This window comes from Plectropomus leopardus, chromosome 12, assembly GCF_026936395.1.
Source record: "Plectropomus leopardus strain MGB_pleo_1.0 chromosome 12, ASM2693639v1, whole genome shotgun sequence".
Classification (NCBI taxonomy): domain Eukaryota; kingdom Metazoa; phylum Chordata; class Actinopteri; order Perciformes; family Serranidae; genus Plectropomus; species Plectropomus leopardus.
Window position 1 is genome coordinate 18,979,581 of NC_142187.1, and position 14,493 is coordinate 18,994,073.

Sequence of the window (14,493 nt, forward strand, 5' to 3'; positions counted from 1 at the left end):
AAACAGCATAAAATAGCGTGCAGAGAAATGCCATAGCATAGAATGGTGCAAAAACAGCCAAAAACACCATAATATAACATGTTGAAAAAATGACCGAAAAGGCAAGGCTATAGTAAGGCAAAAATGTCAAAATATGACATGTCACAAAAATGACTGAAAACACCTCAAAACAGCATAAAATAGCCTGCAGAGAAATGCCATAGCATAGATTGTTGCCAAAAATGGCCAAAAAATACCATAATATAACATGTTGACAAAATGACCGAAAAGGCAAGGCTATAGTAAGGCAAAAACGTCAAAATATGGCATGTCACAAAATAGCTGAAAACACCTCAAAACAGCATAAAATAGCATGCATATACACACCATAGCATAGAATGGTGCAAAAACAGCCAAAAACACAATAATATAGCATGTTGAAAAAATGACCAAAAAGGCAAGGCTATAGTAAGGCAAAAATGTGAAAATATGGCATGTCCCAAAAATAGCTGAAAACACCTCAAAACAGCATAAAATAGCGTGCAGAGAAATGCCATAGCATAGAATGGTGCAAAAACAGCCAAAAACACCATAATATAACATGTTGAAAAAATGACCGAAAAGGCAAGGCTATAGTAAGGCAAAAATGTCAAAATATGACATGTCACAAAAATGACTGAAAACACCTCAAAACAGCATAAAATAGCCTGCAGAGAAATGCCATAGCATAGATTGTTGCCAAAAAATGGCCAAAAATACCAGAATGATGCATGTTGAAAAATGACCAAAAGGCAAGGCTATAGTAAGGCAAAAATGTGAAAACATGACATGTCACAAAAAAAGCTGAAAACACCTCAAAACAGCATAAAATAGCGTGCAGAGAAATGCCATAGCATAGAATGGTGCAAAAACAGCCAAAAACACCATAATATAACATGTTGAAAAAATGACCGAAAAGGCAAGGCTATAGTAAGGCAAAAATGTCAAAATATGACATGTCACAAAAATGACTGAAAACACCTCAAAACAGCATAAAATAGCCTGCAGAGAAATGCCATAGCATAGATTGTTGCAAAAACGGTTAAAAACACCATAATAATGTATGTTGAAAAAATGACCAAAAAGGCAAGGCTATAGTAAGGCAAAAATGTGAAAACATGACATGTCACAAAAAAAGCTGAAAACACCTCAAAACAGCATAAAATAGCATGCAGAGAAATGCCATAGCATAGATTGTTGCAAAAACGCTTAAAAACACCATAATAATGCATGTTGAAAAAATGACCAAAAAGGCAAGGCTATAGTAAGGCAAAAATGTCAAAATATGGCATGTCACAAAAATAGCTGAAAACACCTCAAAACAGCATAAAATAGCCTGCAGAAAAATGCCATAGCATAGATTGTTGCCAAAAATGGCCAAAAATACCATAATATAACATGTTGACAAAATGACCGAAAAGGCAAGGCTATAGTAAGGCAAAAATGTGAAAATATGGCATGACCCAAAAATAGCTGAAAACACCTCAAAACAGCATAAAATAGCCTGCAGAGAAATGCCATAGCATAGAATGTTGCAAAAACGGTTAAAAACACCATAATAATGCATGTTGAAAAAATGACCAAAAAGGCAAGGCTATAGTAAAGGCAAAATGTCAAAATATGGCATGTCACAAAAATAGCTGAAAACACCTCAAAACAGCATAAAATAGCGTGCAGAGAAATGCCATAGCATAGATTGTTGCCAAAAATGGCCAAAAAATACCATAATATAACATGTTGACAAAATGACCAAAAAGGCAAGGCTATAGTAAGGCAAAAATGTGAAAATATGATATGTCACAAAATAGCTGAAAACACCTCAAAACAGCATAAAATAGCGTGCATATACACACCATAGCATAGAATGGTGCAAAAACAGCCAAAAACACAATAATATAGCATGTTGAAAAAACGACCAAAAAGGCAAGGCTATAGTAAGGCAAAAATGTCAAAATATGGCATGTCACAAAAATAGCTGAAAACACCTCAAAACAGCATAAAATAGCCTGCAGAGAAATGCCATAGCATAGATTGTTGCCAAAAAATGGCCAAAAATACCAGAATGATGCATGTTGAAAAAATGACCAAAAAGGCAAGGCTATAGTAAGGCAAAAATGTGAAAACATGACATGTCACAAAAAAAGCTGAAAACACCTCAAAACAGCATAAAATAGCGTGCATATACACATCATAGCATAGAATGTTGCAAAAACGACCTAAAACACCATAATACAGCATGTTGAAAAAACGACCAAAAAGGCAAGGCTATAGTAAGGCAAAAATGTCAAAATATGGCATGTCACAAAAATAGCTGAAAACACCTCAAAACAGCATAAAATAGCCTGCAGAGAAATGCCATAGCATAGATTGTTGCAAAATTGTTGCAAAATCGGCCAAAAATGCAGGAATGATGCATGTTGAAAAAATGACCAAAAAGGCAAGGCTATAGTAAGGCAAAAACGTCAAAATATGACATGTCCCAAAAATAACTGAAAACACCTCAAAACTGCATAAAATAGTGTGCATATACACACCATAGCATAGAATGTTGCAAAAAATGGCCAAAAACACTATAATATACCATGATGAAAAAATGACCAAAAAGGCAAGGCTATAGTGAGGCAAAAACGTCAAAATATGGCATGTCACAAAAATAGCTGAAAACACCTCAAAACTGCATAAAATAGCCTGCAGAGAAATGCCATAGCATAGATTGTTGCCAAAAATGGCCAAAAATACCATAATATAACATGTTGAAAAAATGACCGAAAAGGCAAGGCTATAGTAAGGCAAAAATGTCAAAATATGACATGTCACAAAAATAGCTGAAAACAACTCAAAATAGCATAAAATAACCTTCAGAGAAATGCCATAGCATAGAATGTTGCAAAAACGGCTAAAAACACCATAATATAGCATGTTGAAAAAAATGACCAAAAAGGCAAGGCTATAGTATGGCAAAAATGTCAAAATATGATATGTCACATAAATGACTGAAAACACCTCAAAACAGCATAAAATAGCCTGCAGAGAAATGCCATAGCATAGATTGTTGCCAAAAATGGCCAAAAATACCATAATATAACATGTTGAAAAAATGACAGAAAAGGCAACGCTATAGTAAGGCAAAAACGTCAAAATATGGCATGTCACAAAAATAGCTGAAAACACCTCAAAACAGCATAAAATAGCCTGTAGAGAAATGCCATAGCATAGAATGGTGCAAAATTGTTGCAAAAATGGCCAAAAATACCATAATGATGCATGTTGAAAAAATGACCGAAAAGGCAAGGCCATAGTATAGCAAAATTGTCAAAATATGACATGTCACAAAAATAGCTGGAAACACCTCAAAACAGCACAAAATAGCATGCACAGAAATGCCATAGCATAGAATGGTGCAAAAATGGCAAAAAACCATCATAATAATGCATGTTGACAAAATGACCAAAAAGGCAAGGCTATAGTAAGGCAAAAATGTCCGAAAAGGCAAGGCTATAGTAAGGCAAAAATGTCAAAAATATGACATGTCCAAAAAATAAAATAATGACATGTCCAAAAAATAACTGAAAACACCTCAAAACTGCATAAAATAGCCTGCAGAGAAATGCCATAGCATAGCTTGTTGCCAAAAATGGCCAAAAATACCATAATGATGCATGTTGAAAAAATGACCAAAAAGGCAAGGCTATAGTAAGGCAAAAATGTGAAAATATGATATGTCACAAAAATAGCTGAAAACACTTCAAAACAGCATAAAATAGCGTGCATATACACACCATAGCATAGAATGGTGCAAAAACAGCCAAAAACACCATAATATACCATGTTCAAAAAATGACCGAAAAGGCAAGGCTATAGTAAGGCAAAAATGTCAAAATATGACATGTCACAAAAATAGCTGAAAACACCTCAAAACTGCATAAAATAGCCTGCAGAGAAATGCAACAGCATAGATTGTTGCCAAAAATGGCCAAAAATATCATAATAATGCATGTTGAAAAAATGACCAAAAAGGCAAGGCTATAGTAAGGCAAAAATGTGAAAATATGACATGTCACAAAAATAGCTGAAAACACCTCAAAAGAGCATAAAATAGCATGCACAGAAATGCCATAGCATAGAATTGTGCAAAAATGGCAAAAAACCATCATAATATAGCATGTTGACAAAATGACCGAAAAGGCAAGGCTATAGTAAGGCAAAAATGTCAAAAATATGACATGTCCAAAAAATAACTGAAAACACCTTAAAACAGCATAAAATAGTGTGTATATACACACCATAGCATAGAATGTTGCAAAAAATGGCCAAAAACACCATAATAATGCATGCTGAAAAAATGACAAAAAAGGCAAGGCTATAGTAAGGCAAAAATGTCAAAATATGGCATGTCCCAAAAATAGCTGAAAACACCTCAAAACAGCATAAAATAGCCTGCAGAGAAATGCCATAGCATAGATTGTTGCCAAAAATGGCCAAAAATACCATAATATAACATGTTGAAAAAATGACAGAAAAGGCAACGCTATAGTAAGGCAAAAATGTCAAAATATGACATGTCACAAAAATGACTGAAAACACCTCAAAACAGCATAAAATAGCCTGCAGAGAAATGCCATAGCATAGAATGTTGCAAAAACGGTTAAAAACACCATAATAATGCATGTTGAAAAAATGACCAAAAAGGCAAGGCTATAGTAAGGCAAAAATGTCAAAATATGGCATGTCACAAAAATAGCTGAAAACACCTCAAAACAGCATAAAATAGCGTGCAGAGAAATGCCATAGCATAGATTGTTGCCAAAAATGGCCAAAAAATACCATAATATAACATGTTGACAAAATGACCGAAAAGGCAAGGCTATAGTAAGGCAAAAATGTGAAAATATGATATGTCACAAAATAGCTGAAAACACCTCAAAACAGCATAAAATAGCGTGCATATACACACCATAGCATAGAATGGTGCAAAAACAGCCAAAAACACAATAATATAGCATGTTGAAAAAACGACCAAAAAGGCAAGGCTATAGTAAGGCAAAAATGTCAAAATATGGCATGTCACAAAAATAGCTGAAAACACCTCAAAACAGCATAAAATAGCCTGCAGAGAAATGCCATAGCATAGATTGTTGCCAAAAAATGGCCAAAAATACCAGAATGATGCATGTTGAAAAAATGACCAAAAAGGCAAGGCTATAGTAAGGCAAAAATGTGAAAACATGACATGTCACAAAAAAAGCTGAAAACACCTCAAAACAGCATAAAATAGCGTGCATATACACATCATAGCATAGAATGTTGCAAAAACGACCTAAAACACCATAATACAGCATGTTGAAAAAACGACCAAAAAGGCAAGGCTATAGTAAGGCAAAAATGTCAAAATATGACATGTCCCAAAAATGACTGAAAACACCTCAAAACAGCATAAAATAGCGTGCAGAGAAATGCCATAGCATAGATTGTTGCAAAATTGTTGCAAAATCGGCCAAAAATGCAGGAATGATGCATGTTGAAAAAATGACCAAAAAGGCAAGGCTATAGTAAGGCAAAAACGTCAAAATATGACATGTCCCAAAAATAACTGAAAACACCTCAAAACTGCATAAAATAGTGTGCATATACACACCATAGCATAGAATGTTGCCAAAAATGGCCAAAAATACCATAATATAACATGTTGAAAAAATGACCGAAAAGGCAAGGCTATAGTAAGGCAAAAATGTCAAAATATGACATGTCAAAAATGACTGAAAACACCTCAAAACTGCATAAAATAGCCTGCAGAGAAATGCCATAGCATAGATTGTTGCCAAAAATGGCCAAAAATACCATAATATAACATGTTGAAAAAATGACCGAAAAGGCAAGGCTATAGTAAGGCAAAAATGTCAAAATATGACATGTCACAAAAATAGCTGAAAACAACTCAAAATAGCATAAAATAACCTTCAGAGAAATGCCATAGCATAGAATGTTGCAAAAACGGCTAAAAACACCATAATATAGCATGTTGAAAAAAATGACCAAAAAGGCAAGGCTATAGTATGGCAAAAATGTCAAAATATGATATGTCACATAAATGACTGAAAACACCTCAAAACAGCATAAAATAGCCTGCAGAGAAATGCCATAGCATAGATTGTTGCCAAAAATGGCCAAAAATACCATAATATAACATGTTGAAAAAATGACAGAAAAGGCAACGCTATAGTAAGGCAAAAACGTCAAAATATGGCATGTCACAAAAATAGCTGAAAACACCTCAAAACAGCATAAAATAGCCTGTAGAGAAATGCCATAGCATAGAATGGTGCAAAATTGTTGCAAAAATGGCCAAAAATACCATAATGATGCATGTTGAAAAAATGACCGAAAAGGCAAGGCCATAGTATGGCAAAATTGTCAAAATATGACATGTCACAAAAATAGCTGGAAACACCTCAAAACAGCACAAAATAGCATGCACAGAAATGCCACAGCATAGAATGGTGCAAAAATGGCAAAAAACCATCATAATAATGCATGTTGACAAAATGACCAAAAAGGCAAGGCTATAGTAAGGCAAAAATGTCCGAAAAGGCAAGGCTATAGTAAGGCAAAAATGTCAAAAATATGACATGTCCAAAAAATAAAATAATGACATGTCCAAAAAATAACTGAAAACACCTCAAAACTGCATAAAATAGCCTGCAGAGAAATGCCATAGCATAGAATGGTGCAAAAACAGCCAAAAACACCATAATATAACATGTTGAAAAAATGACCAAAAAGGCAAGGCTATAGTAAGGCAAAAATGTCAAAATATGGCATGTCCCAAAAATGACTGAAAACACCTCAAAACTGCATAAAATAGCCTGCAGAGAAATGCCATAGCATAGCTTGTTGCCAAAAATGGCCAAAAATACCATAATGATGCATGTTGAAAAAATGACCAAAAAGGCAAGGCTATAGTAAGGCAAAAATGTGAAAATATGATATGTCACAAAAATAGCTGAAAACACTTCAAAACAGCATAAAATAGCGTGCATATACACACCATAGCATAGAATGGTGCAAAAACAGCCAAAAACACCATAATATACCATGTTCAAAAAATTACCGAAAAGGCAAGGCTATAGTAAGGCAAAAATGTCAAAATATGACATGTCACAAAAATAGCTGAAAACACCTCAAAACTGCATAAAATAGCCTGCAGAGAAATGCAACAGCATAGATTGTTGCCAAAAATGGCCAAAAATATCATAATAATGCATGTTGAAAAAATGACCAAAAAGGCAAGGCTATAGTAAGGCAAAAATGTGAAAATATGACATGTCACAAAAATAGCTGAAAACACCTCAAAAGAGCATAAAATAGCATGCACAGAAATGCCATAGCATAGAATTGTGCAAAAATGGCAAAAAACCATCATAATATAGCATGTTGACAAAATGACCGAAAAGGCAAGGCTATAGTAAGGCAAAAATGTCAAAAATATGACATGTCCAAAAAATAACTGAAAACACCTTAAAACAGCATAAAATAGTGTGTATATACACACCATAGCATAGAATGTTGCAAAAAATGGCCAAAAACACCATAATAATGCATGCTGAAAAAATGACAAAAAAGGCAAGGCTTTAGTATGGCGAAAATGTCAAATTATGACATGTCCCAAAAATAACTGAAAAATCTTCAAAACAGCATAAAATAGCGTGCATATACACACCATAGCATAGAATGGTGTAAAAACAGCCAAAAACACTATAACATACCATGTTGAAAAAATGACCAAAAAGGCAAGGCTATAGTAAGGCAAAAATGTCAAAATATGACATGTCACAAAAATGACTGAAAACACCTCAAAACAGCATAAAATAGCCTGTAGAGAAATGCCATAGCATAGAATGGTGCAAAATTGTTGCAAAAATGGCCAAAAATACCATAATGATGCATGTTGAAAAAATGACCGAAAAGGCAAGGCCATAGTATGGCAAAATTGTCAAAATATGACATGTCACAAAAATAGCTGGAAACACCTCAAAACAGCACAAAATAGCATGCACAGAAATGCCATAGCATAGAATGGTGCAAAAATGGCAAAAAACCATCATAATAATGCATGTTGACAAAATGACCGAAAAGGCAAGGCTATAGTAAGGCAAAAATGTCAAAATATGACATGTCACAAAAATGACTGAAAACACCTCAAAACAGCATAAAATAGCCTGCAGAGAAATGCCATAGCATAGAATGGTGCAAAAATGTTGCAAAATTGGCAAAAAATAGCATAATGATGCATGTTGAAAAAGTGACCGAAAAGGCAAGGCTATAGTAAGGCGAAAATGTCAAAATATGACATGTCACAAGAATAACTGAAAACACCTCAAAAATGGATAAAATAGCCTGCAGAGAAATGCCATAGCATAGATTGTTGCCAAAAATGGCCAAAAATACCAGAATGATGCATGTTGAAAAAATGACCAAAAAGGCAAGGCTATAGTAAGGCAAAAAATGTGAAAACATGACATGTCACAAAAATAGCTGAAAACACCTCAAAACAGCATAAAATAGCGTGCATATACACATCATAGCATAGAATGTTGCAAAAACGACCTAAAACACCATAATATAGCATGTTGAAAAAATGACAGAAAAGGCAAGGCTATAGTAAGGCAAAAATGTGAAAACATGACGTGTCACAAAATAGCTGAAAACACCTCAAAACAGCATAAAATAGCGTGCATATACACATCATAGCATAGAATGTTGCAAAAACGACCTAAAACACCATAATATAGCATGTTGAAAAAATGACAGAAAAGGCAAGGCTATAGTAAGGCAAAAATGTCAAAATATGACATGTCCCAAAAATAACTGAAAACACCTCAAAACAGCATAAAATAGTCTGCAGAGAAATGCCATAGCATAGACTGTTGCAAAAAATGGCCAAAAATATCATAATGATGTATGTTGAAAAAATGACAGAAAAGGCAAGGCTATAGTAAGGCAAAATTGTCAAAATATGACATGTTCCAAAAATACCTGAAAACACCTTAAAACAGCATGAAATAGCGTGCAGAGAAATGCCATAGCATAATATGTTGCAAAAACGGCCAAAATTCTATGACAATTTTAATGACATTTCTGCTGCATACAATATCATGATATTTTTTGTCATCTGTGTAAAATACTTTATTATGACACTTTCTTTCACTTTTATGTAACATTCCATTCTATACATTTTTGCAGCATACGATACTATGACACTTATGTTTTTGCTCAATGTTTTGAGACCAACCATAGTGAGACACTCTTTGTCACATTTTTGAAACATACTTTACTGTGACTTCTTACAGCATACTATTCTGCAACACTTTTTCCAAATTTCTGCATACCACACCATAACATTTTTGTAACATACTATAGTATGACATATTTAAAAACAATTTAACGGCATTCTACACTATTGCATTTTTTTTTAGGTGTGCTATACTTTGACATGTTTATCCCATTTTTGTGGCATATTGTACATAAGCCTTACCTGAACCATGGAATGCAGTTCCTACTACTCGGACACAGCTGGGCACCCTGAGGTCCCAGAAACGCACCGTCTTGTCTTGAGAACCAGAGGCAATCATCCAGCCTCCCCACGTATACAGAGACAGAATGTGACCTAAAAAAGCAATACAAAAATCATACGTCAATCCCTTATCAGTAGCATTTTTTTCCCCTGACACTCTACTTAATGTTTTGAGTACATAAATGAAGGGGTATGAATGGGATAGTCAGTGTACCTGTGTGTCCACTAAGGGCGTGCAGACCCTGTCCTCTCTGACAGTCGGTGGTGTAGATGTTACAGTCTCCAGCTCCGGCGCTAATCAAGATGGCTCCTCCACTTTCTGGACCCTCCATGAAGGCCAGGTCTCTGATGGTGCCGTCATGCATGCTGAACTCCAGGTCTGGGCCTAATGATACAGAGAGACACAAACAAGATGCTGACAACAGCCAACAAATGCCTTAATTTCAAATCAAGGAAGTACCCCAATGTTTGTACCTGTGGCGTTGCATGTCTCTGCACTAAAAGGTAGGACTTTGACATATTTGTCATTGGAGCCTGTAGCCAGCAGCTGCCCACAGTGGCTCCAGGCCACGCAGTAGATGGATCCTTTATGGTGTTTGTTCCTCTTGAAACGAACGACAGGCTGCTTTGTTGCACCTGAACTACTGAAGAGAGGAAAAGTGAGAACAAGGGTAAAAACGTCAGAAGGAAGGAGAGAACATGAGTGAGCAGGTAAATATTTAAACAATGTAGTCAAATAAATCTGGAACCTTTCATAAAAGCGGTCACATTTCGGAGGGTAACTTAACTTTTTTTTTAACCTGGCCCCTGTATTCCCATGTTTTTGTGTTTAAGTAACAAATTTTTGAAATTGTTCCAGAGACGGCTGCAGGTGGCAGCAATGAAACCAGTCAGGGAATTAGACACCATTAGACAACTCCATCTACTGAGCAAAGTTGTTTGTTATGATCAAAAGCTCCAAAACAGTTACTGCGTGGACTTTTTGGTGAGATTTGATCATTTTTAATTTGTCAACTGCTGTTTCCAAGTTCAAGAATAAACCGAAAATCCGAGCTAAGTTTATTGTCTGAGCTTTGTGTAACACAGACAGTCATCAGGTCCCTAAAGAAAAAGAGCTTGTAAAATAAAAAAGAGTAAAAAAAAACAGTTCTAGCCAGGACTCCTTGTTAGATGCCCACTGGTCACTTAAAGGGAAGTGATGATCTGCTCTACAATGCTTTGGATGTATGACGTGCTGAATCACAAAATTAGGTCATGGCCAGTAACTTTGGTTTTCATCCCAAAAGAAGATGATGCATGGTGTTACTACGGTGAAAATGGATGAACAACTGTTTAAACTGTGAAAGCTGACTCTTCACCTTACCTTGTGTCTAATGTTTCTGGATAAGCACAAACACGCAGAGTTTTGGAATTGGATCCCACAGCGTAGAGCGATCCGGACGGGTGAAAGGCGACAGCTCTAACAGCCTGAGTATCTTCCAAAGAATGCACCGGCACAAACAGGCTTTTAGACTTGTCACCCTGAAAACACACCCACATTAAAAAAAAACAAAAAAAAAACATATCAGCACACAGATTACATGTCATTAGCAGTATAATCCACTCTGATCTTCTCTACCCTATGACATCCATACTGTCATGATGCCAGTATGACATCAGGATATAATCACGTTATAATCTGCTTAGTCAAATGCCAAATTAGCATTACATTGTGCTGTCTTATATTGGGGCGAAAACAACTTTAAAATCAAACCAGAAAAGTGTTGAGAAAGCCAGAAAACTATTATACTGTGACAGTCATAACAGCTAACATGAGGGAAAATGAACAAGTCATTTCATAACCATTTTTCTTTTTTTTTTTTTCTCTTTATCTTGTTCATTATTCAGCCCGGTTAGACAACAGCATGCTTGCTGAGGTATAAATTATTTACAGCAGGTCTGACAAAATTGTTTGGTGTGAATCGTGTGTACACCAACCTCTTTACTTCGGGACAAGGAGCCTGGGGAGTCACTTTGTTGACTTCCTCTCTGTTTTTGCTCACTGCCAAAAAACATTAAGTAAATCATCAAATTCAACCCTGCAACAAACTCTGTTATAAAAACAAAAAAAAAATCACACCAACACTACCTCTGGGAGACGACTGGAGACTCATTGGGAGGAAGGACTGGGCGTCCCCCCACGGTGCGTTGCGGGGTGCTGCAGAGAACCCCTCCCCCTCGGGTCTGTTCTGGGGTCACAGATGGAGGGTTGTTATTGTCCTCAGAGGCGGGTGTGTTCCCGTTGCCATTGCACTGCTGGGTCAGAGACTTCATCTCCTCCTCTAAATTCTCCCTTCCCACATTGAGCTCCTCCAGTTTCTGGATGGACCTGAGGGGGACACAAACACAGAAGAACAAACACACTCATGAGTCATTTCTACAAATCTTTCCTTTTTTTTAAGCCTTACTGTTACCTCCTATAATAATAATAATAATAAGAAACTTTATTTCAGACTCAATGGTCCAGAAAAGAGCAAAACAATACATATAAAAGATATAAAAGACACATAGAAGTACCATACACAACATATTCACAATGCAATAAGATCACTAAAAAAAAGAAAAAAAAAAAAAAAACCTCAGAAGAGACTACTATACCAAAACAACATATCCCCAATACAATATGTACAGATCACTTAAAAAACAATTAAAAAAGTCAATGACCACAGAGGAGACTACTATACCAATGCTATGTCATGTCACTCAGTTAAATCTAGTTTAAAGGGACAGTTCACCTCAAAATCAATTTTTTTCATTCTCCTGTAGTGCTTTTTATTAATCTAGATTGATTTCTTGTGAATTACCGAGTGTTGAAGATATGGACAGCAGAAATGTCTGCCTTCTCTCCAGCAATAATGGACTTTCTGGCTCTCTTTAATAGTTGTTCTCTCTTATTGTCTCTCTTAATGTTTACTACAGTCATTCTGTTGTCTAATACTAAAGAAAATAAAAGTTGTCATTGTGATGCTACAGTCTTGTTAAATGTATCTTATAATAAAACACATAAAATTTAATGGCCTTGATAGAAAGGAAATAGTTCCTACATGAAACGGCTCACAACAAGGTCTGTGGATTATCTTGAGTAACCAGGTCATGAATTCTGGAAAGAGATATTGCTGTTGAGTTTTTCAGATGTTTTTTTTTAAAGATTATTTTTGGAAGGTTTTCCCTTTATTTGACAGGACAGCTTGAAGAGTGAAAGTGGTAGAGAGGGTACGACATGCAGCAAAGGGACACAGGCTGATACCAAATTCACAGCCGCTGCAGCAAGGACAAAGCCTTTTGTACATGGGGTGTCTTGCTCTACCAGATGAGTTAGAGGGCACTCAAAACGTTTGTTTATTTTGGCACTTTGACCACCACAAAGCGAGTGCCATTGCGTTTCATTATACTGGAGAGAAGGCAGACATCTCTATAGCTGATATCACTGTGCAACTCACACTAAAACAATAGATTGCTAAATAGAACTACAGATAAGATTAAACTGTGTTTTTGATTTTGGGGTGTAGTGTGCCTTACACTCCAAAGAGCTGAGGACAAAAGAAAACTGATGTAATGATGTCATTATGCACAGCTACCCTTGTGAATAATGCAGAGGATCTCCCAGGGGACAAATCAAAGGGCCTTTGTCCTGCTGACAAAAACACGCATTTCAAACGTAATTTCTGTCATAAACATAAAGCTTAATATTATCTCATGGTGTTTTGGGAGCATTTTTAAGTTGCATAGGTTCATGTTTAAATTAATTGCTATTATTGAGAGGAGTCTGGGTCTAATATTGTGTCTCACTGGTACACATGAGGACATGGTCCCATGTGATGTGATGCAGCTAATCACCACAGATGGTGCAGTGTGGATGGAGGCGGGTTTGGGGGAGGTGTGTATGTCATACTAGGAAAAGCCACATGGGGTTCATCATTATCAGGGCCTTAACATGTCTACTTCTCCGTGTCTGACAGCTGCTCGTCTACTGTATGAGAACAATGAAAGCCATACACTAATTAAAAAGCTGGATTCAGGCAAGCTGCACCGACAGACTGAACTTAGCCATTTGACTTATGACAGAGGTGTGTATGTCCCAGATGTACACTACCTATCTGACAGAGGAACATTTTAGGCATCTCTCACTGTGTCTGTACCTGTTGAGGAACTTCTCTGTGAGGCTGTGCTGCATGTCGCTGGGTGGAGGCTGCTGCTGGACCCCTCCTTCCAACAGCATCTGCTGGTACATCTGCCTCTGCTGCTGCTTCTGCTCCAGGTGCTGCTGCACACGAAGACGCTGCCGATAGTACTCCTCATACTTCTCTGTTGAGTCGCGAAGCTGAGGGATGAACAGGATGCCATTAAAGAAAAAACAACGTTATATGCTCGGAAAAGTTCCTTTAACTTTTCCCTTGTATTGATCTGTTAGTCCTACTGCCCGTTTAACGCCATTTATGAAGTTAACCTTTTGTTGGGCAACTCATTCTAGAGGGCAGATTAAAGGGATACTTCACCCACAAAATGATCAGCTGCTATTTGCAGTATGTGCACATACCACACACACATGTTCATTGACTAATTAATCCGTGCTGAATTTTTTAATTTTTGTAGCTTATTAGTGTGAATAAAGTCCATCTGAAGCTCAGGTTGTTTTTTTGTATTTTTTGCAGTTTTATCACTACTGAAAAGGAAACTTTATATCACTCTCCTCATTCATATTTTAAATAGCAACAAATTATATTCAGCTCCAACATAAGCCTGAAAAACTGGAAAATTAGAAGGGCAGTACAGAGAGTTGATGTTATTAAGAGATACACTGTCTTACTGACGCAATGCAAGTATTTGCAAGTTTCAACTTCTCTTGTGAATTTTTGAGTATGAAG

The 14,493-nt window shown here is 36.3% G+C and overlaps 1 protein-coding gene across 2 annotated transcripts in view; it reads right to left on the reverse strand.

The window, feature by feature from the left end:
- The window catches only part of wdr47a (WD repeat domain 47a), a 53,260-nt gene that overhangs the window by 27,704 nt on the left and 11,063 nt on the right, over nt 1–14,493 (reverse strand). The window contains exons 9-15 of one of the 2 annotated variants that reach the window (XM_088085397.1): nt 13,768–13,949; nt 11,718–11,957; nt 11,567–11,630; nt 10,953–11,110; nt 10,064–10,230; nt 9,804–9,974; nt 9,551–9,682 (exon numbers count right to left, since the gene is read on the reverse strand). In XM_088085397.1, coding sequence (XP_087941523.1) covers nt 9,551–9,682; nt 9,804–9,974; nt 10,064–10,230; nt 10,953–11,110; nt 11,567–11,630; nt 11,718–11,957; nt 13,768–13,949 — 1,114 coding nt within the window. Of the gene's footprint in view, nt 1–9,550; nt 9,683–9,803; nt 9,975–10,063; nt 10,234–10,952; nt 11,111–11,566; nt 11,631–11,717; nt 11,958–13,767; nt 13,950–14,493 lie in introns of both variants that reach the window. The other variant, XM_088085396.1, reaches the window with a different exon arrangement.